Here is a 21,072-nt window from a genome sequence, read left to right as displayed (position 1 = left end):
CCTGCTCCCCCTTGACTCCCCTTACCCCCTGTCCTCCCTGCCTCCCCCTTTTTCTCCCCCTTGCCCTCCCTGCCCTTTCTTCCCTCCTCTTGCCCCCCTGCCCCCCCTTGTCCCCTCTGACTCCCCTTGTCCCCCCGGTCCTCCCTGCCCTCTCTTCTCCCTCCCTTCTCCCCTTGTCCCCCTGCTTTCTCTTCTCCCCCTGCCTCCCCCTACCCCCTACCCCGCCTCCCCTGGTCTCCCTGCTCTCTCTTCTCCCCCCTTGCCTCCCCCTGCTCTCCTCCCCGCGCTGCCCTCACGGCCCCGCCATGCCCGGGCCCCTCTCCGCCGCCTCCGCCCGCGGCCGCCGCGGCGCCGCCGCCATCTTGGCGTCACATGACGGCGCGGCCTCTCACCCCGCGCGCGGAGGCGGAGCCACCGCCTCCCCCTCTCCCTTCGCCGCCGTTTCTTTTTCACCGCCGCCGCCTCCGCGCGCGTTACCGGTCGCGGGGGGAACCCGGCGGCGGGAGGAAACGGCGAAGCGAGGCGGGAGAGGGGGAGAAAACGAGCGAAGCGGCGCCGCGGGGCACCATGGGGGTCGTAGTTCTCGGCCCGCCGTGGCGGCGCTTTACGGCAGGGCGTAACGGAGGGGGAGAGGAGCTTTGCGACAGAGCGAGCGCGGGAGAGAGGGCGGCGGTGACGGGGGAAGGAACAGGGGGAGATGAGCGGCCCTGGGTGAGGGGGAGCCCAGAGGAGGGTGGGAGGAGCTGCCCGAGGGAGGGGAGGGAGGATCTGATGGGGGAAGGGGTGCCTAGGGGGAGGGAGGGGGAAACTGAGGGAAAGGGGGTGCCCAGGGTGAAGGGAGGGGGGGATCTGAGGCGGGAAGGGGGTGCCCAGGGTGAAGGGAGGGGGGATCTGAGGGGGGAAGGGGGTGCCCAGGTTGAGGAAAGCCCGAATGTGGGGGAAAGCGGGTGCTCAGGGGGAGGGGAGGGGGAATTGCAGGGAAACGAGGTGCCCTAGGTGAGCAGGAGCCCAGATGGGGGCGGGAGAAGCTGCTCCCGGTAAGGGAGGAGGGGGAAAGGGGGTGTGGGGGAGCTGGAGGAGAAGGAGCTGCCCAGGGTGGAGGGAGCCTAAATGAGGGGAAAGAGGGGGTGCCCAGGGTGAGAGGAGGGGGGGATCGGGGAGGGAAACGAGGTGTCCTGGGTGAGAGGGAGCCTGACCTGGGGGCAAAAGGGGCCATCCCAGTGGAGGGGAGGGGTAAATCAGGGGGAGGGGGCTGCCCAGGGTAAGGGGAGTCCATATGGGAGGAACCAGGGGAGAACGTGGGGAAGGGGCCACTGTGGGTTTGGGAAACTTGGCCAGCAGGGGATAAGGGGATGCCCAGGGTGAGCCTGGCTGGGGTCAGGCATGATGGGGACCTGCCCTGTGGTGGGCAGGGGGGAAGCCTCAGCCCCTGGGAGGCCTTGGCAGAGCAGGAGGGGACTGGGGCCCTGCCTGAGCCTGGATTTGGGCAAGATCCAGCATGCAGCTGTTTGTGGCACGAGGGGAAAAGCCTCATCCAGCTCTGTGCAGCTCTGAGGGGTCTGTGCCGCGAAAGGGAGGCGGGCAGGCAGCTGTGCAGAGGGTGCCCAGAGACCTCCATGGTAAAAGGCTGAGCAAGGCCATGCAGGGGACATTTAGCCATCATTCTCTGTCCCTAGCAGGATCTGGCCACCAGACAAGGAGCCAGCAGCATGACCTGGCCCCGTGGGAGCTGTCGTCCCCTGTGATGAACTTCCAAGCGAGGTTGTTTGCTAGCTGCAGGGTGAGGGTGCTGCTGCAGCCCTGGCGTCTCTTCTCTGGGGCTACAGAGGATATGGCATTGCAGAGGATCCGGAAGGTCCTGTGTGTGGCAGAGAAGAATGATGCTGCTCGAGGGATTGCAGATCTGCTCTCAAACAGCAGAATGCGACGGGTAGGAATACACCACACCTCCTTTCTGGTTCCTGTCACGCGTACAGGTCTGGCTTAGCTGGCTGGGGTCAGCTCAGCATGGGAACCGCTCAGCACAGCCCTGATCTGGGGTGTAGTCTGTGTCCTGTGTAGCAGCCCTGGCCCCTCTGCAGAGCTTGGCACAGGCTGTTCTCCTCAGCACATGCAACATCTTGCACTGGTTTTGCCTCTGAACACAAGAGTAAAAGAACAACTTTCTTTTGTGGACAAACACCAGTTGCATAAGTGTACTTGGGAGTCTTGGACCCCTTTTCCTTCAGACTCAAACACTGTCAGAATTCCCTGTGCCCAGGCTGCCTTCTCTGGCGACTGAGCTCCACAGTGAAGGCTCCCTGTGTCATTCCTGGCTTTGCAGTGCATGTGAAAGGTTTCAGGAACTGAAACCATCTGTTGGTGTGTATTTTCTTGTCAAAAAGCACCACTTCCACTGCATCAGCAGGCATTAGGGGATTACTGAAGTTCACTTAATAAATAAAAGATGGTCTGTGGTTTAGAGGAGTTCAGGTATCTCTCTTCTCTGCTGCTTTGTTTTATGACCTTTAATGGTATGCATAATTACTTGATATTTCCAAGCTATGGAACTAGAAGGTACTTCCAGACCAGTATTATGTTTGAATGAAAAGTGTTATGGAGAACCTGAGTGCTGGTGGTCCCAATGGGGGAAGATATTGTCCTGCTTCTGTAGAAAAAGCAGCAAATACTCAGTCTAGAAGCTGCCACGAGCCTCACATAGGTGGAGGGGAAGCCTGGAGCTGGCACCCTAATTGTCATTTGGAGCAGGACAGTTGTTTGTCAGGAATATAACTGGCCAACCCCATTAAACAAACCTGTTCTTCACTTTGTTGTCGCTATCCACGGGGAGGTAACCCTGGCATCCCCTCCAGGCATGTTTTGAAACACTCTTCTGTTGGAAAGCACCATATCAGTGTCTCTATAACTGATACAGGCATTTTCTGCGCACCCCACCTTGCTGTTGTATTTTGGCTACAGTACCTGTTTCTCGCTTGCCCCGTGCTTCTCTGTGCTCTGCTGTCCCAGCGTGCTGTCCCAGCAAGGCAGAATGCACGTGGGCTCTGTTAGGAGCCAGAAACTCAGCAGCTTTCCTTTTCCTTCTAGCGAGAAGGTTTTTCCAAGTTCAACAAGATCTACGAATATGACTACCGGATGTTTGGCCAGGTAGAGGTTTCTTTTCATTCTGCTGTGGGATTGGAGAAGTGCGAAATATCGATTTTCAAAAATAATTTCTCAGAAGTTACAAAATGCCTGTCTGGTGATGGAGACGCTTTGTCAAAAGATGAGAACAAAAATGTTCTTTTCTTGGCTCCACCGCCAAGCTGTTTTGTTGCCTTAAGTTTTTCAACTTTCTGGATTTATATCACTCAAAAATACATTGCTATTTTGAACTGGGAGCTTCCTACAAACATCGAGGATCAGGCTATGAATTTAGCTGTCAGTAGAGAGAAGACCTTGTTATGATACATTAGTGGGAGGTGTCCATGCCCAAGGCAGGGGGGTGGATCTCTAAGGTCCCTTCCAACCCAAACTATTCTATGATTAGCAAGAGGGAGGTGTCACCAAATGTGCAAATTGAGAACTGCACCAAGATTCTAGGTCTGTGGGAGGCTTTTAGGAACGACGTGTGCTAATTACCTTGCTCTGTCTTTTGCAGAACGTTACCATGGTGATGACATCTGTGTCAGGACACTTACTGGCTCATGATTTTAAGCTGCCATTTCGCAAATGGTTGGTACCCCAGCAGGAAGAGGGGCTGGTGTCTTCTTCCAGTCCCAAGCCAAGCAGGGCACCACAAGCTCAAAGAGCAAGGAGGGTCTCTGACACCACCTGCAGAGCTGGATGACACGTACCAAGTTTTATATAGAATAGCTAGAATATTGTTTCAAATTACTGTCTTCAGAGCACTAAAAAAACCCAAAGTCATAATTCTGGTTAAAATCCACTAAGGCAGATCCAAGGAATTAAACTGATTCAAAGCCTTGATTGATGTTTTCGTGTTCTTTGTTCAAATAGGAGTTGTCCTGGGGAGTGAGGCGCTTTCTCTGCTTTGCCTCCCTTTTGTTCTCTGTGCTTGAAATAAGAGGATTTGCTTGTTTAGGGCTGTTTTCCTGCTTTCTGTGGTTGCTTCTTGGTTCTATTGCTTTTAAGTGTAACCCAGTATTTCAAGTGAACTCCAAGCTGTCTAAGACGAGGCCCATAATAAAAGACATTATTAATTCCAGTGCTTGAGCGGCACTTCCTCACAACACCAGTTAGTGTCTCACAACATATGCTTTAGTTGTTGTTATGCACACTGTTTCTCTTCCATTTACCAGGCACAGCTGCAACCCTCTAGCTCTTTTTGATGCCGAAATAGAGAAATATTGCCCTGAAAACTACCTGGATATCAAGGTACGCTGGTTTTTCCTGAATCGCTGCATTCGGATGTTAGTTCTGTAAGCATTATCTCAATCAGGAGGACGGTTATACCTTTGTCCTCAACATCCGAGTTCTAGAGTGTGGCAATTTCCTCCTTTGCATCCTAGGTCTATGTACGTCATTTATTTGTGACTCTGAGTCTTTTGCTCGGGTACAATTGGTGCAGCAAAGGAGCAACTACTTTGCTAAAAGTAGAAACATTTTTTCCATCGAGGTGGAATTGGTAACTGTGCCTTTTTTACAAAAAATGACTTTTTGGGAACAGATTGTGGTACAATCTGATCCAAGCTATGGTTTTTGTTAGAGTTAGATGTAAATAAATGACTCAGTTCTTTTGAAGGCTGTCTAATCTCACGAGAGACACAATTACAAAGTGTTATTGCAACAGTCTATCTCTATGGATACGCGTTGCTTTTTGTGTGCAGTTAGTGAGTCATTCTAAAATAAATGACAAAGCAAGTGTCCTGGGCTGTCTCACTCCACTGTGTTTTCTCATCTCAGAGAACCCTTGAGCGAGAAGTCCAGCAGTGCCAGGCTCTGGTGATCTGGACTGACTGCGATCGAGAAGGAGAGAACATTGGCTTTGAGATCATTCACGTCTGCAAAGCTGGTGCGTAGAGTGTCTTCTGCATCGGTCTGAGTTCCATTAAAGTGCTGTTTTAATAGGTATCACTGCTCAGAGATCTCATAACAGAGGCAAATTCTCAATCTTACTGTGTCCAGAGTAAATATGTTGACTATAGTTCTGATAAACATGTGGCTCCAGAAATACATTCAGCTATTGGGTAGCCGTAGAATATGTCGACCGCATTCTCTTTTGAAGACAGCTGTTCATTAGTTCCTGCTTTCAGTTGATGTTTAAGTCACCCTTTGATTTCCTTTTTGTGTTGCTTGACAGTAAAGCCAAACCTCCAGGTTTTCCGAGCCCGTTTTTCAGAGATAACACTTCATGCTGTCAGAACAGCCTGCGAGAACCTCACCCAACCAGATCAAAAAACGAGTGATGCCGTTGACGTCAGGCAGGAGCTGGACCTGCGGATAGGTAAGGAAACACACGCTGGAGCTGAGAGCATGCTGTCAGGCTTGAGCTCCTGCAATACACCTCTGTGAAAGGGAATTGAGCGGCTATAAGTGGGCAGGGAACAGCTTCTTTACTGGTGTACAGCTTATTGTCCATAACTATTTGAACTCTTTTAGGCTGCTGTACAAACAAGATGCTGGCCATCAGGCTCCTCCTTGCTTGTTGTCTAACCACATTGAATGCATATTGTGAAAGCCCAGCAAGGGGTGTTTGGAAATCATCTGTCACTGTATCCTCAGCATGGACAGAAAGGCCCTCTATAGTGTCGTAAATCTGATTTTTTAGATCACATACAAGTAAATCACATCTCATGTTTTACTGGAAACATGCTCTTAGACATAAGTGTTAGATTTATAGCTTTGAACGTTAGATTTATAGCAGTGACAGGCTTCTGCAACTTCCAGTGTTAAAATCAGAGTGAAATTAATACTCAGAGGATTAAAATGAACCATCTGAAGGGTTGCAGTTATCTTCCAGTGTTGCATTATTCAGTTCTGCTGTCCATTTTGTTTTCTCAGGTGCTGCCTTTACCAGATTCCAGACATTGAGGCTCCAGAAGATCTTCCCTGATGTTTTAGCAGATCAGCTGATCAGCTATGGTAGCTGCCAGTTCCCAACACTGGGCTTTGTAGTTGAACGCTTTAAAGCCATCCAGGCCTTTGTTCCTGAAGCCTTCTATAAAATAAAAGGTGTGCTTGGGGAAAGTGAGTCCTGGGCTCCATGTTAAAGGGTTTGGCGTGTTTAGAAAGGAAAAACATCAGGGCAAGAACCAAATGGTGTTGCAAAGGTGGTTTCCTCCTCCTTGGCCATAACCATGAAGCAGAACTGAAAGGTTTCCCCACCACCTCTGCTGTATTTCCACTCTATCACTGCTGTGTAACTCCGATCTGTTGTTCTACACAGTGACACATGATCATGAGGATGGCAGCGTCATCTTCAACTGGAAGAGGAACCGGCTCTTTAACCACATAGCATGCCTAGTCCTGTACCAGATGTGTATGGAGGTAGGAAAGCTTGTAAACAGTTGTATCAGCCAAACATCTCCTGCATCCCTCTTGCTCAAGACGTTTAAAGAACGGTTTATATAAACTCTTAAAGGATATTTTGTGATGTGCTCACTCTGTTTTTAGGATCCAGTGGCGACTGTTGTTGAGGTTGGGAGCAAGCCAAAAAGCAGATGGAGGCCCCTGCCCTTGGACACTGTGGTACGTTTGGACTGTGCTGAAAGGACTCTGCTGAAAGCAGCTTTGAGCTGATGCTTTACTCACCACTCTGAATTATCCACAAACACTTCTTTTTTTTCCTGGCTCTTCCCGATGCAGGAACTTGAGAAGTTGGCTTCCCGCAAACTGAAAATAAATGCAAAGGAAACCATGAGAATAGCAGAAAAACTCTATACCCAAGGGTAAGAAAGCAAGACTTGGCTTGGTAAACTTCATTGTTTGAAATATAAACGAGCTTTAGCCCAAAATGGGAAGCATCTTGGAGCACCTCTTAAACCACGCTTCTGCCTTTCTTCCTAAGGTTCATTAGCTATCCCCGAACTGAGACCAACATTTTCCCCAAGGAGCTGAACCTCTCTGCCTTAGTCCAGCAACAAACACAGGACCCAAACTGGGGAGCATTTGCGCAGAGGATTTTGGATCAGGGTGGGCCAACCCCTCGGAACGGAAACAAATCAGATCAGGCTCACCCTCCCATTCACCCCACCAAATACACTGCTAACCTGCAGGTGAGTTTGACAAAGGCAGAGCCCACTGGGTGGTTTGTACTGCTTGATAAATAAAACCAGGAGTTTTAATAATACAGTCATTAGTACAGTATCCTCACCTGACATCTCACTTTCACTAGTGTTTCTTGACATCTCATTAAGCCAGGAGGAGACTCTGATCCTTTTTTACTGTTTGATATTAGGGCAATGAGCAGAGACTCTATGAATTCATCGTGCGCCATTTTTTGGCTTGCTGCTCTCAAGATGCCAAGGGACAGGAAACAACTGTGGAGATCGACATTGCTAATGAGCGATTCATTGCTCAAGGACTAATGATCCTGGCCCGGAACTATCTGGAAGTCTATCCTTATGAGAAGTGGAGTGATAAGGTAATACCCTTGAATAATTTAGATGGGAGAGGCTAAAGAACCTGGACTTTAAAACTCTGCTTCACTGCCAACTTCAGATACTTCTATAGAAAATCCTTTGACAATTGAAACTCCCAGACCATTCTATGTTTCTGTTCCAAGGAGACCTTATAGTGGCCTTCCAGTACTTAAAGGGGCTCTAGGAAAGCTGGGGAGGGACTCTTGATTAGGGAGTGTGGGGCTAGGACGAGGAGGATTGGTTTTGAGCTGAAAGAGGGGAGATTGAGAGAGATTTTAGGAAGAAATGTCTTCCTGTGAGGGTGGGGAAGCCCTGGCCCAGGTTGTCCAGAGCAGTGGTGGCTGCCCCATCCCTGGAGGTGTTCAAGACCAGTTTGGATGGGGCTTGGAGCCCCTGATCCAGTGGGAGGTGTCCCTGCCCATGGCAGGGGGTTGGAACTGGATGATCTTTAAGGTCCCTTCCAACTCAAACCATTCCACGACTCTGTGATTCTAATTCCTGGCCTACTGGCTGTTTTGCTTGGAGCCACCTCTGCTAAAAACTGGAGCAGCTTTATTGTGCCAGCTTGGGATAGATTCTTCCCCTCTGACACCACAGCAGAGTCTGTATAGGGCTGTGGGGATTGACTTTACTCACCAAGTGGAGCTGCTGTTCCATGGTCTCTCTGGTGTCTCATTACTGGTTAATCCTGAGGACCCCGAGACTGGATCTTCTTGAGAACTGGGTGTTGCTCTGTTCCTGCACTGGCCTGTGTTATCATGACACCTTTTCTTCAGTGAATGGACCAGAAGGCAGTTTCAAAGAGATTCTCCTTCCCTTTAGGTTATCCCTCTGTATCAGAAAGGGTCCCGCTTTCAGCCTACTACAGTGGAGATGGTGGATGGGGAAACCAGCCCTCCATTGCTCCTCACAGAAGCGGATCTCATTGCTCTCATGGAGAAACATGGCATTGGTCAGTATCGGCAGCGTGTCCTCTCGCTCTGAGGAGAGCTTTGTTCATAAGCTGCTTCTCAGCTTCTCCTAACACCAGTTCTGTTCCCCCCTCAGAGTAGGAAATTCTCTAAATGCCACTTAAATGTTCAGAATGAAGGGACGTGTGTGGCAAGTCCAAAGATCCTAAGGAGCCTGCAGAGTGCTTCCAGCACCAAGGGAGATGTGCAGGGTGCAGGACATGCCTGCCAGCTCCTTGTTGGCCTCAGTGCCAGTGGGACACGAGGGCAGTGCTGCTCCTGACCATAAGTTGCCTCCTTGTCCCTGCAGCACCTTGCACTCTGCGCTAGGCACAGGGGAAATCACTTCTTGGTTCCTAATTCAAGCTGTCGCTTTCAGGGACTGATGCCACTCATGCCGAGCACATTGAGACCATTAAGTCGCGCATGTACGTGGGCCTTACAGCAGATCAGCGGTTCCTCCCTGGCCACCTGGGCATGGGGCTGGTTGAAGGTAAGACCAGTGCCTGTCGAGAAGACAGCAGGTTCCTTACTTGCTCCTTCTTTTCACTTACTATGCAATCTGTTCCTCAGGCTACGATTCCATGGGCTATGAGATGTCCAAGCCTGACCTTCGCGCTGAGCTGGAGGCTGATCTGAAACTGATCTGTGAAGGGAAGAAAGACAAATCTGCAGTGTTGCAGCAGCAGGTCCAAAAGTACAAGCAAGTCTTCATCGAAGCTGTGGCCAGAGCCAACAAGTGAGTCATGTCTTTGCCAGCTTCTGTTTGCTTTGCTCTTCTAGGAGGTGCCGGCATCTCATGTGGGGCTCAGCCTGGAGTGGGATCTTGTCACACTCTTTCCCTGGAGCCCTGCCCAGCCTGTGTAGGCATTTGCATGGGAAGGGATGACTTGTGGCCTGGCACACTGTCAGGAGTTGGTGCCAACTAACTGCTCATCTTGGTTTAAACTCTTAAAATTAAATTCAGAGCTGGCTGAAGGAGATAGCAACGTCCACTCACCTTTTTCATGTTGTACACACACACCTAGCGCGTTCCAGAGGCACAGTACTGATTAACACACCCATGGAGTAGCTCAGAGGGGCTGCGTGCAGGGCAGTGGGCGCTGATTCACTATAGAGCCTGATTGCTCTTTGCAGAGGAGACACACAGGCTGCTCTGCTTGTTTCTTTATAGGTTGGACCAAGCGCTGGCTCAGTATTTTGGAGAAGCCACAGAAATCACAGAGCAAGAGGAGGTCTACCCAGCAATGCCTGTTTCAGTTCGGAAGTGCCCACAGTGCAACAGCGACATGGTCCTGAAGACCAGGAAAACTGGCGGGTTGGTTATCTTCTCTGTTGTAGAAAGCAGCCTTCTCTGGTGGTTTGTTTTTCTAGGAATCGTTCATTTACATCCCCTCTGCAGCAAGTATGAGAACTTAGGCTTCAGTCAGTAAACTCCATCAGCTACCTAAGCTGTGTGGACTCAGTTGAACCTCTCTTAAGTAGGTATTTACCTTTAAAAAAAAAGTTGTCTTGACAATTTCTGAGAAGGCAGGAGAACAAATCACCAACTGTCTTGTTTTTCCCTCTTCCTCACCTACTGCCCTTGTCCCTCGGCAGGTTCTACCTCAGCTGCACGGGCTATCCAGCTTGTAAAGCTGCCGTCTGGTTTCCTGATTTTGTGCTGGACGTGGCCAGGGACGAGAGCATCTGTGCTGTGTGTAAACCGCATCCAGTTCACAGGTAGGTTGTACCAATTATCCCTCTGAGAAATGCAGGCCTTTGGACATTATGCGTTAGTCGCTAGAGACAGGGAACTCCGTTGGCTGGGCAACTATTTTCTATTCCAGTCTTGAAAAGCTGGAGCAGCACTTTCATGGCTTGGGGCTGGGGAAGAAGAAGAAAAGGGGTTGGGGAAGTTGATGTAAGCGCAGCAGAATGGAAAGACTTTTAAAAAAATCAAGTGCAAACCAAGGTCTGATGAGAAGTTAAACGACTTTCTTTCTTTCTTTCCTTTTAGACTGAGGTTTAAATTCAAGAGAGGCAGCGTTCCACCTGTGATGCCCCTGGAATTTGTTGGTTGCATTGGAGGCTGTGATGAGATGCTAAAAGAACTCTTGGACTTGAAGTATTTACACCGGCCGTCCCAGCCGGCACCGTCAGGCAGCCAGCAAACCAGTCACTTGCAGGTCAACAACTCCTTTAACAGAACTAGCGGTGAGAACAGGCACACAAAGTGGCCCACAGACCCCACACCAGGACGTTTGCTCTCTGTGAGCTCAACGAGAACACCCAGGCCTGCTCTGTCAGCTGCTCCGGATGATGGGAACAATGTGGTGGTGTGCAACTGCGGGAACGAAGCCCAGCTCTTAACGGTGCGCAAGGAAGGGCCCAATCAGGGCAGGCAGTTCTACAAATGCAGCGCCAGCACCTGCAACTTTTTTCTCTGGGCTGATCAGCAGTCAGAGGCCAGAAGCAACGTGGCTCAGCGGGGCTCTGCGCTGCCCCAGCCCTTTGCAGGAAGGGGCCCAGCAGGATTTCAGCACCCAGCAGGAGGAGGGAGAGGCCCAGAGCTCCTTGGAAGCACCAGCTCAGATTCAGGAGATGGCACAGTCTGCATGTGCAACCAGCCAGCCGTCACGCGCACTGTTCAAAAGGATGGACCCAACAAAGGGCGACAGTTCCACACCTGCTCCAAACCCCGGGAGCAGCAGTGCGGCTTCTTCCAGTGGGCAGATGAAAACACGGCACCAGGTAAGGCTGGGCTTCGAGTGAGGGCTGGAGGCTGTTCAGGAAGCTAAACTGAACGCCACCACACCATGACAGCTCTTGCCGCTGGTGAGGGGCTGGAGAGCAAGTCTTACAAGAAGTGGCTGAGGGAATGGGGGCTGTTCAGGTTGGAGAAGAGGAGGCTGAGGGGAAACCTCGTCACTGTCTACAAAAGCCTGAAAGGAGGTTGTGGAGAGGTGGGTGCTGGTCTCTGCCAAAGTGGTAGGTAATAGGACAAGAGGGAATGGCCTCAAGCTGCACCAGAGGGGATTCAGATTGGACATCAGGAAAAACTTCCTTACAGAAAGAGTTGTCAAGCACTGGCAGAGGCTACCCAGGGAGGTGGAGGAGTACCCCATCCATGGAGGTGTCTGAAAAACAAGTAGATTAAGTGCTTAGGGATATGATTTAGTAGTGGACAAGTACGGTTGGACTTGATGATCTCAAAGATCTTTTCCAAGCTAGGGATTCTATGAACTCATACATTTAACAGGTTTCAGGGTTGCCTTCAGAAAATCTGTCATCAGCATCACAGCACGTCAAGTATTGCTTACAACAACCGAGTCTGCTCACCTTTCCTAGTGCTAGCAGGGCACGTCCTCATAGCGCACACCTGAGCTCTGAGCAGGAGGCTTTGCTTCCACATTCAGCAAGCTTGAGAGTTCGTCCTTGACTCGTTGGGTAAAGCCCAGTGCCCTTTTCAACAGCCTGGGAATTCATCCTTCCAAATTACAGTTATCAGCTTTGTGAGAGGTGTTACCAGCCTGGTACACAGCTGAAACTGTGGCAGAGCTTTCAGAGATCTTAAACCCCTTTCTGTCACACCAGGGGAGCCGTGCTGCTCCCTCCGCCCTAGTTTAGGAATGCAGGGAAAGGCCAAGTCTGTCTGAAGCTTTGATCAGAGCTGAGGAACTGAGCATGGCTGCTGTGGGAAGGTGCTGAAGACAAGTACTTATGAAAAACTAATCACAAAATGAAGATGTGAAAGCACTGTGACAGAGGGACAGGAGGTGAAGTGGTCTGAAAGATCTTCAACACTGGCTGCCCCCTCCTTAGACATTTGGGCCTAAAGGGGTAGAATCCAGTTTTCAAAACTACTTAAAACCCAGGTTTTCCTCTGGCATGTTCTGTTGTTTCTGCTTTGGCTGCAGACCGGAACACGCAGCCAGGCAGATCAGTTTCCCCTGCTCTGTTGCCACATTCCTCTATTGCCGCAGGACAAACAGGTGACATTTAACTGGTCAGACAGACCAGAGGCAGGGGCGGTTTCAGGAATCATCCGAGTGGCTGGGACAGCAAAATCCTTGATCTGCCATTTTGCACTTACCTTCTGTTTCTCACCTACTTACATTTTCAAAGGTACTTAAATGCCAGTTGTTTCTCTCCAGGGCCTTCCGGAGATGTCTCTTCGAACCATTTTGGCAGCAGCGGATACTCAAGAGGGTTGGGAAGTAAAGCCAAAAGACCAAGCAGTCTTTCCTCAGGAGCTACTGCCAAGAAACCACGGACCTGTAGCATCTGCCACCAGCCTGGCCACACGAGGAAAACCTGCCCTCAAAACCACTGAGCCTGGACAGACATCTCTGGAGAGCCTGGAAGGGCCAGCGGCGTGAGCTGTACAGGACCCACTACTGCAGAAAGGAACTGGAGTCACAAAACAGGTCTGGGTGCTTTCTGGAAGGGCTGGTTGCAGGCTGCTCCGGTCAAGGGATGCCGTCCTCTCGCATGCGTTCCATGCTGGAGCAGCAACAGTTCAAACAGCTTGGAATGGTGGCTCCACTCCTGGTGTCACAGTCTTTATTTTCAGCTGCTCTGCCGAGCAGATGGGGATAGTCTAAACATTTCAAGGAAGCATTTGGAAACTGAATCTGTAGAGAAAACAGCACTGGATCAAGTCCACCTGCAGCTCCCAGTGTGGCAGTAGGTGTACACAGCCTTTCTACACAAGGAAGAGCACCAGGTTGGAGCCCAGGGCTGCTGAGCTCTTCTCAGTCCCAGCTTTCCACAGGGTGGAATGTTTTTTAAGTTCCTGTCTAAGTTGTTATTACCTGAGCAACATTCCTGGTTCTTTTGTGTTACAGCATCATGTCCCTTGACAAGGTTGTCCCTGCCAGTGAAGGAGGGACAGATGCAGAGAAGGGGGATCCGGTGCTTGCCCTGAAAGGGAAGCTGAGCTGCAGGGCTTGGGAAAAGCCTTCGTTGTAGACAGCTCCTGAATCTGAAACAGTTCTTCCTCAAACCTTGTGCCACACCTCTGTGATGCTGCTACCTATTGGAAGGTATTTTTGTCAAACTAATAATTTTCTTATTAAAGCAGTATTTAATTTTTAAATTCAACAGTGACATCTTCACTCTACCTTATTTCTTCCTACTGAAATTTCAGCTATTACTGTAAAAGCATCCACCCAAATCCTGCCCTTTCTGCTCGCTCCTTGGAACAACACCGAGGCTTTTCTTGGCAGGAACTCCCCACAGTTATTTAGAAGCGAGTAGCAGAGGGGTAGGGAAAGGGGTTTTATCTCTGCAGCTGCCTGTGCTGCTGCCCCGGGGAAGAGAGAGCTGGCTGAGCTGAACAGAGGGTCTGTTTTCCTGCTCTTAGTTCAGAATGAGCTCCCTGGGAAGCCAGGCTGCCTCCTCCCTCTCTGCTGGGGCTTCCTCAGTACATCAAAGCTAGCGGAGCTGCAAGATTTCTGTCCTCTCCTGCCAGAGGACAGCAGTTTCCTCCCCCAGCGTCTCCAATGCTGCTCAGGACTCTGCTCCTTCGGGACACAGAGCAGTTCCCAGGGTCAGTACGGCACATGGAGCAGCCAGGGTGGGCAGGAGGCTGAAGGGCAGCTCAAAGCAGACATCGGAGCAGAGCAGGTTTGCCGTGAGGTCTGCATGAGAGAGGAGAGCCTTTAACTCTGCTGCAAACCATTGCGCTTCACCTAAAGCTGTGGAGTAAAATCACAAGTCGGGTTGCATTTCCCTCTACCCCTCACTCCCACGATTAACAGCTGTGGCCTAAAAATACCAACCTGACGGCTGAAATAATAGGATTACGAGGCTTTGTAATGCATCCACTGAGCTGCTGAAAGCACGGCGGAGGTGCAGGCAGCAGGTGAGGTGCCGCTGCTGGCATCGGCCAACACCAACATGCCTGATCTGACCCCGGCCGGTGTTCAGGCAGCGGAGCTGTTGGAGCTGCTGGGTGAACAGCACAAGCTCAGTGTCCTGATGGCTCATTCTCCAGCCTGTGCAGGCACAGGGGTTTGGAAGAGGAGGAGAAGCCCTGCAGAACGGGGTCTGACCACCACCACGCGCTCCGCTGGGAGGTTCTTGGCAGCTGGAGAATCACTTCAGCCTTATCGCAGGAAAGGAGAAAAAACAGACCTGACACAAGAGAACCAGTGTGCACAGGGAAGGTTTATTCTCATCGCTGACACTGGGGAAGCGGTTTGGAATAACAAACTAAGGAACCTTCAGACTGGGAGGAAAAGCACAGGGGTTTTTTCGCCTCCCACAAACAAGATGGTAGCTGTAAAGAAAACTAAACCACAACGACCACTCATACTGAAGTCCATACTATTTCTCCACCTCTACCAGCGTGCAAAACCAGCTCTTCCTGTTAAATACAAGAACAGATTCCTTTGCCCTAGGATGACAGCCAGAACCAAAGCCTACGAGCAGCCACTCAAAGGAAAAAACAAAATATCCCAACAAAACATAACTTCTTAATAAAAAGCGCAAACCACTTCAGTTTTTGCAAGCGCTCTGCTCAGAGCATCATTCCTGCCCTACTTCCCTTCCTCTGGGGAAACAGGACCTCAGGACAGCAGCAGCACATGGAAAAGGTCACTGGATGGGGATGCCGGGGTTGGTTTGTACCTGCAGAGGGACTCTGGCACCAACCCACCCACTGGGGAGGGGACGCACGGCGCTGCTGCAGCCCCCACCAAGGAATGGAGAGCAGGAGCCTCCTGGGAGTCAGCAGCTCGCATCCTGCCGCTGCCTTCTGCGGGACATCTTCCAGCAAACGCTGCTGTGGGACAAGGGCCAGGAAGACCCAGAGCCGGGCTGGAAGAGTGGTCCTTGAAGTGGAAGGAAGGGGCTGAGCTCGCCCCTTTTGGCACTGAAAGGGTTTCCAAAGAATAACCTATGGCTGCTTCTCCAAGTACCCAACTAGGTCAGCACTCAGGCCTTATTTCAACCTGGCAATAACCTACAGAGGGATGAGGCTCCCGTCCTTTCCCAAAACCCGGCTTGAGGGCATGGCACAGCAAGACCAGGGGTGCTGGTGAAAAGGACCCACCTGGGACGCTGCACCTCTGGGGTCCATAGGACCCAGCGGCAGCGAGGAGCTGCCACCATCCTGCTCCAGGCGGTCTCTTGAGGGGAGCCTGATGGCTGGGACAGGCTCAGGACACTGGGAACCAGAGACCAAACATGCTTCCCGTCAGCTCTCAGGACTCACCTGCAGGGACTTGAGGAGCGGCCTCTGCACCCGCCCCAGGTTCAGCAGAGCCTCTCAGCCAAAAGCTCCTCACGCCAGCACCTGCCTCTGCTCAGGCATGGTTTATTCAGACAGCAAATACTGTTTTCTCATAAAGTGCAAGAACTTTGCCTCTTACTCTTAGGCAACTAGAAGCATCGCAACCTTCACAGCGAGGAGCAGCGGGTGGGCGAGGAACACCCTGTGTTTGGGAGCTCCCATGCACCAGTCATTCCTTCTTCAGCAGGAGCTCTGGCTCAGACAGGGCCCGGTAGAGCATGAAGCCCATCTCATCGATTTCCTCTTCTAAAAGCTGAGAGAAGAGGTTGATTTTGTAGTTGAAATAGGAAGGCAGGACGCCTGTCTCCAGGTACCCTACCAGCTCCTCAAGCACCTGCTGGAACCTGTCTGCAAGGCTTTCTTCTGCCCAGTCCAAACTGGTGGCACTGAGGTGAAGGACAACGTGGGTCAAGGGGCTGCCGCTGAGTTTGTGCAGGGTGGGGTGGCTCTTGCAGATGCCGTTCAGGATGCGGAGGAAGTGCTGCCGAGCCCCGGAGTCGCCAGCATCCAGCTCCTTCACCTTTGAGACCTCTGCCCTGTAAAAGCTCTCAAGCCAGAGGTTTTCCACCAGTCCTTCAGGAGGAGCAGCCAGAAGAACTTTGTCCTCCATTTCCACCACCGGGAAGAGGGTGATGATCAGCTCAAGCTGATCATGTTTGACTTCCAGCTTCAGCTCTGGGGAGGCCATGGCCGGGTAGATGATGCTGCCCAGCAGGCTGCCGATGGCAGGCCAGTTGATGGAGGCCACCAGCATCTTGTGGAGAGTCTCGTTGAGCGCGTTGGAGGAGAGGTACCGGCTCACGATGAACCTGTCCCAGGGGCTGCACCCACGAGGAAAATACTCCAGATCAGTCCTCTTGATCATCCAGTACTGGGGGTTCCTCACCACGGTGTCCTCTCCCGGGATGAGGCTCCAGAGCCCCGTATCAAGAACCACAGGCAGCATGAGGTGGAGCTGGTCAGCCCTCAGGGCCTCGAGGCCATCGAGCAGGGGACCGCTGAGGAAAAGGCTGCCGAAGGGCAGCTCCGGGCACTTGCTCCGCAGGAAGCTCTGCAGTTGGGCACAGATGCTCCTGGCCAGCTGCAAGGCGAGGGACGCTTGTTCCTCGGGGACCACCAGCCGGCTGCTGTAGTGGGAGAGGAGCTTCTCCTGCAGCGTGAGGCAGCGCGGAGGAACGGGTTCAACACAAGGAGTCTCTGGAGGGGCAGAGCAGACCCTGGGCTCTGGGAGAAGGGAATGGGGCAGAGAGAAGGGAGAAGTCACAGCTCCAAGTGGATCATCTGCAACCTACAGCGGCTTCTGCCCACCTCTCTGGACATTGCCAATGTTCACAGTGCTCTTCAACCATGGCAGAGCCCAAACCAACCTCAAAACTCAAGAGCAGCCGGCTTCACCCTCCAGTTGGAGATGGGAAACCAGGCTACACATCAGCAGCAGGGCAAGGGGCTCACTGCCAGGGTCCCCACGAGCCTCAGCCCCGCTGAGATGGCTCAGGCAGATCCAGCCTGCGCCAATGCCTGCCTGATCACTCCAGTCCTGCAAACGACCCCACTCCAGGTCCACTATCTCAGGACCTACCCTGCACAGAGCCAGGCTGCTTCCCCACTTGGAAAAATGCCGTCTTTAGGCAGCCGGACAAGGCAGCCTTTGTCCACGGCAGCTCCCGAGCGCACCTTCTGAGCAGAGCTGACCCAGAAAACAAGCGCAGCAGACACTGCTACAGAGCAAACAAAGCTCCAGTGGCCTCCACCGTGCCGTGGTGGCCAAGGAGCCCGGGACGTTATCGGAGATGCCGTTACCACGGGCACTGCCTAAAAAGGGGCCGTGGCTTGGGAGCCTCCCAGGCTCAATCGGGTTAGCTTTCCAGTCAGTCACCAGACTAAAAATAACACGGAGCTCCCAGAGTGCTGGGAGCAGCCAGCGTGGGGCACACCAAGGTGATCGTCCCAGCCACGCACATCCCGAGCCTCACCTGGTGCTGGTGGCCGAACCGGAGAGAGCAGAGGCTCGCTGAGGTCCTCCCTTCTCTGCTTCTTGGGGGGTTTTGGTGTTGCCTTGATCAAGGCCAAGTCCTGCCAGCTCTCCTCCAGCGTCTTCTGCTCCAGTTTGGGATCGCCTTCATCCCGAGGGCTGGTGGCTCGGTCTATCAGCTGGAGGGAAGGAAACCCCAGGTGGAGAAGTTATTGTCCTTGTCCTCTTTACCCACGGTCAGAGCCTGAGCTAAGGGGGCCAGCAGCCCCTCTGTACAAACACAGGGAGAGGCAGCCCCACACGGGGCTCCGGCTGCCAAAAACAGTGTGAGGGCCACAAAGGGGGCAATTCCCTCCTTGCAGGTGTTATCATAGAATCCTGGAATGGTCTGGGTTGGAAGGGACCTCAAAGTCCATCCAGTTCCAAACCCCTGCCACGGGCAGGGACACCTCCCACTGGAACTGGTTGCTCCAAGCCCCGCTCAACCTGGCCTTGGACACCTCCAGGGATGGGGCAGCCACCACTGCTCTGGGCAACCTGGGCCAGGACCTCACAGCAGAACATTTCTTCTTAGGATCTCATCTCAATCTTTCCTCTTTCAGCCAAAACCCATTCCCCCTTGTCCTCTCCCTGCACTCCTCAATCAAGAGCCCCTCCCCAGCTTTCCCGTAGCCCCTTTCAAGACTGGAAGCTTCTCTAAGGTCTCCCTGCAGCCTTCTCCAGGCTGAAGAACCCCAGCCCTCCCAGCCTGTCCTCAGATGGGAGCTGCTCCAGCCCTCAGATCATCTCCGTGGCCTCTTTTGCACTCGCCCAAACAGCTCCATGTCCTTCCAGTGCTGAGGACTCCAGAACTGGACACAGGACTCCAGGTTTGGTCTCACCAGAGGAGAGGGGCAGGATCCCCTCCCTGGCCCTGCTAGTCCCACTGCTCTGGATGCAGCCCAGGACCCGGTTGGTTTCCGAGCTACGAGCTCACATTGCCAAGCGCGCACATTTTAAGTAGAAAAGGTTTCCAAACAGAAATTAAGCTGAAGGCACCTTTCTGGATGGGGCACCGCATGCTGTCCTGGGCAAATGAATCTTAGAATGGTTTGGGTTGGAGGGGACCTTAAAGCTCATCCCATTCCAGCCCCCACGTGTGTCCCCACGTTGGGAGCAGCCACTGAGCTTTGCGGGGCACCTTCCACCATCCTGGCCGGGGAGCGGAGCGTCTCCCACCCACCTCCCGGGCCTCGACGCCGACCGCACCAGCCTTACGCGCTTGACGGCCAGCGTGGCGATGGCGAGCACGGCCGCACCGCTGACGCCCAGCACCAGCCTGGCGTTGGCCAACAGGAGATCGAGGACGCTGCCCAGCCCGCCGTCCTCCTGCCGCTTGCCCCGCTCCATGGTCGCCCTGCGGAAGGGGAGAGGAGCAGCAGGTCTCACCGCGATGGGGACACCGAGGACTGGGGGGATGGAGAGACGTTAAGGAATGGAGAAAGTGGGGGGGGGTTAGGGAAGGGAGAAAGTGGGGGGGGGGTTAGGGAAGGGAGAAAGTGGGGGGGGGTTAGGGAAGGGAGAAAGTGGGGGGGGGTTAGGGAAGGGAGAAAGTGGGGGGGGGTTAGGGAAGGGAGAAAGTGGGGGGGGGTTAGGGAAGGGAGAAAGTGGGGGGGGGTTAGGGAAGGGAGAAAGTGGGGGGGGGTTAGGGAAGGGAGAAAGTGGGGGGGGGTTAGGGAAGGGAGAAAGTGGGGGGGGGGTTAGGGAAGGGAGAAAGTGGGGGGGGGTTAGGGAAGGGAGAAAGTGGGGGGGGGTTAGGGAAGGGAGAAAGTGGGGGGGGGTTAGGGAAGGGAGAAAGTGGGGGGGGGGTTAGGGAAGGGAGAAAGTGGGGGGGGGTTAGGGAAGGGAGAAAGTGGGGGGGGGTTAGGGAAGGGAGAAAGTGGGGGGGGGTTAGGGAAGGGAGAAAGTGGGGGGGGGTTAGGGAAGGGAGAAAGTGGGGGGGGGTTAGGGAAGGGAGAAAGTGGGGGGGGGTTAGGGAAGGGAGAAAGTGGGGGGGGGTTAGGGAAGGGAGAAAGTGGGGGGGGTTAGGGAAGGGAGAAAGTGGGGGGGGGTTAGGGAAGGGAGAAAGTGGGGGGGGGTTAGGGAAGGGAGAAAGTGGGGGGGGGTTAGGGAAGGGAGAAAGTGGGGGGGGGTTAGGGAAGGGAGAAAGTGGGGGGGGGGTTAGGGAAGGGAGAAAGTGGGGGGGCGTTAGGGAAGGGAGAAAGTGGGGGGGGGTTAGGGAAGGGAGAAAGTGGGGGGGGGGTTAGGGAAGGGAGAAAGTGGGGGGGGGTTAGGAAGGGAGAAGTGGGGGGGGGTTAGGGAGGGAGAAGTGGGGGGGGTTAGGGAAGGAGAATGTGGGGGGGGGTTAGGGAAGGGAGAAGTGGGGGGGGTTAGGGAAGGAGAAGTGGGGGGGGGTTAGGGAAGGGAGAAAGTGGGGGGGGGTTAGGAAGGGAGAAGTGGGGGGGGTTAGGGGAGGGAGGAAAGTGGGGGGGGTTGGATGGGAGAAAGTGGGGGGGGTTAGGGAAGGGAGAAAGTGGGGGGGGGTTAGGGAAGGGAGAAGTGGGGGGGGTTTAGGAAGGGAGAAAGTGGGGGGGGTTAGGGAAGGGAGAAGTGGGGGGGGGGTAGGGAAGGGAGAAAGGAAGGGATTAGGGAATGGAGAAAGGGGGTAGGGAATGGAGAATGGGGGATTAGGGAAGGTGAGAAAGGGTGGATGGAATGGAGGGAGATTTAGGGAATGAAATAAGGGTTGAGGGAATGGAGGAAGGGGGGACTTAGGGAATGGGGTGGGCATGGAGGTGTTGAGGAACGGAGAAAGACGGATTTTAGGGAATGGAGGGAGGGGGTGCTCCACGCTCCCCGCCACCTCCGGGGCAAAGGCTCGGGCCGGCAGGGCGCGGCGAGGAGCAAGGGTCGCCCCGGGCAGGGTCAGGCGCCCCGGGGAGCGGCCCGTGGCCGCAGAGGGGTGGGGGCCACTGCGGGGAACCCCGACCCCTCAAGGGCAGGAAAGGAGCGAGCCCCCTCCCCCCCCCAACCCCGCACCGCCCCCAACTCACCCCGCGGAGCGCGGCTCCTCCCACGTGCGTCAGTGCGGGGGGGGCGGGGCCTGTGGGGGGCGTGGTCTGTGGAGGGGGCGTGGTCAGCGATGACGACGTCTACGTGTCCCTGAGGGGGCGTGGCCTAAGCGTGACAGGCACGCGCTAGGCTAGGAAGGGGGCGTGGTCTGGCGATGAAGGGCGCCTTATTTGGCGGGGGCGTGGCCTAAATAGAGGGGGC

The 21,072-nt window shown here is 53.6% G+C and overlaps 2 protein-coding genes across 6 annotated transcripts; one reads left to right on the top strand and one right to left on the bottom strand.

Annotated features, from left to right (window-relative positions):
• Positions 1-294: 294 nt before the first annotated feature.
• TOP3A (DNA topoisomerase III alpha) lies at positions 295-13,615 on the top strand. 4 transcript variants are annotated; one of them, XM_069869777.1, is made up of 20 exons: positions 295-672; positions 1,680-1,930; positions 3,085-3,144; positions 3,638-3,711; positions 4,299-4,374; positions 4,903-5,011; positions 5,300-5,443; positions 6,001-6,171; positions 6,386-6,486; positions 6,613-6,687; positions 6,805-6,887; positions 7,007-7,214; positions 7,397-7,582; positions 8,403-8,532; positions 8,910-9,023; positions 9,104-9,269; positions 9,705-9,848; positions 10,130-10,252; positions 10,530-11,263; positions 12,667-13,615. In XM_069869777.1, exons 2-20 carry the CDS (start codon positions 1,745-1,747, stop codon positions 12,843-12,845), a joined length of 3,063 nt encoding a protein of 1,020 aa, XP_069725878.1. In that variant the 5' UTR covers positions 295-672; positions 1,680-1,744; the 3' UTR covers positions 12,846-13,615. The 4 variants fall into 4 exon arrangements, with proteins under 4 accessions (XP_069725878.1, XP_069725882.1, XP_069725881.1 ...); XM_069869781.1 differs by having other exon boundaries at positions 1,677-1,930; XM_069869780.1 differs by having other exon boundaries at positions 623-711.
• A 1,047-nt stretch (positions 13,616-14,662) lies between these two features.
• MIEF2 (mitochondrial elongation factor 2) lies at positions 14,663-20,918 on the bottom strand. 2 transcript variants are annotated; one of them, XM_069870500.1, is made up of 4 exons: positions 20,853-20,918; positions 19,039-19,177; positions 17,783-17,960; positions 14,663-17,033 (listed from the first exon to the last, which is right to left on the bottom strand). In XM_069870500.1, exons 2-4 carry the CDS (start codon positions 19,168-19,170, stop codon positions 15,979-15,981), a joined length of 1,365 nt encoding a protein of 454 aa, XP_069726601.1. In that variant the 5' UTR covers positions 19,171-19,177; positions 20,853-20,918; the 3' UTR covers positions 14,663-15,978. The 2 variants fall into 2 exon arrangements, with proteins under 2 accessions (XP_069726601.1, XP_069726602.1); XM_069870501.1 differs by lacking the exon at positions 20,853-20,918 and having other exon boundaries at positions 19,039-19,212.
• Positions 20,919-21,072: the final 154 nt, after the last annotated feature.

The sequence above is a fragment of the Phaenicophaeus curvirostris genome, chromosome 16 (assembly GCF_032191515.1).
Source record: "Phaenicophaeus curvirostris isolate KB17595 chromosome 16, BPBGC_Pcur_1.0, whole genome shotgun sequence".
In the NCBI taxonomy this organism is placed as follows: Eukaryota; Metazoa; Chordata; class Aves; order Cuculiformes; family Cuculidae; genus Phaenicophaeus; species Phaenicophaeus curvirostris.
This window is presented reverse-complemented; position numbering and strand designations above follow the sequence as displayed.

Coding starts and splice junctions, on each gene's coding strand:
- MIEF2 (XM_069870500.1), bottom strand. CDS start 19,170: ATGGAGCGGGGCAAGCGGCAGGAGGACGGCGGGCTGGGCAGCGTCCTC. Junction 17,961..19,038: donor CCACGCTGGCCGTCAAGCGC/GTAAGGCTGGTG, acceptor CCTTCCCTCCAG/CTGATAGACCGAGCCACCAG. Junction 17,034..17,782: donor GGTTCGGCCACCAGCACCAG/GTGAGGCTCGGG, acceptor CCCTTCTCCCAG/AGCCCAGGGTCTGCTCTGCC.
- TOP3A (XM_069869777.1), top strand. CDS start 1,745: ATGAACTTCCAAGCGAGGTTGTTTGCTAGCTGCAGGGTGAGGGTGCTG. Junction 6,487..6,612: donor TGTACCAGATGTGTATGGAG/GTAGGAAAGCTT, acceptor CTCTGTTTTTAG/GATCCAGTGGCGACTGTTGT. Junction 7,215..7,396: donor AATACACTGCTAACCTGCAG/GTGAGTTTGACA, acceptor GTTTGATATTAG/GGCAATGAGCAGAGACTCTA.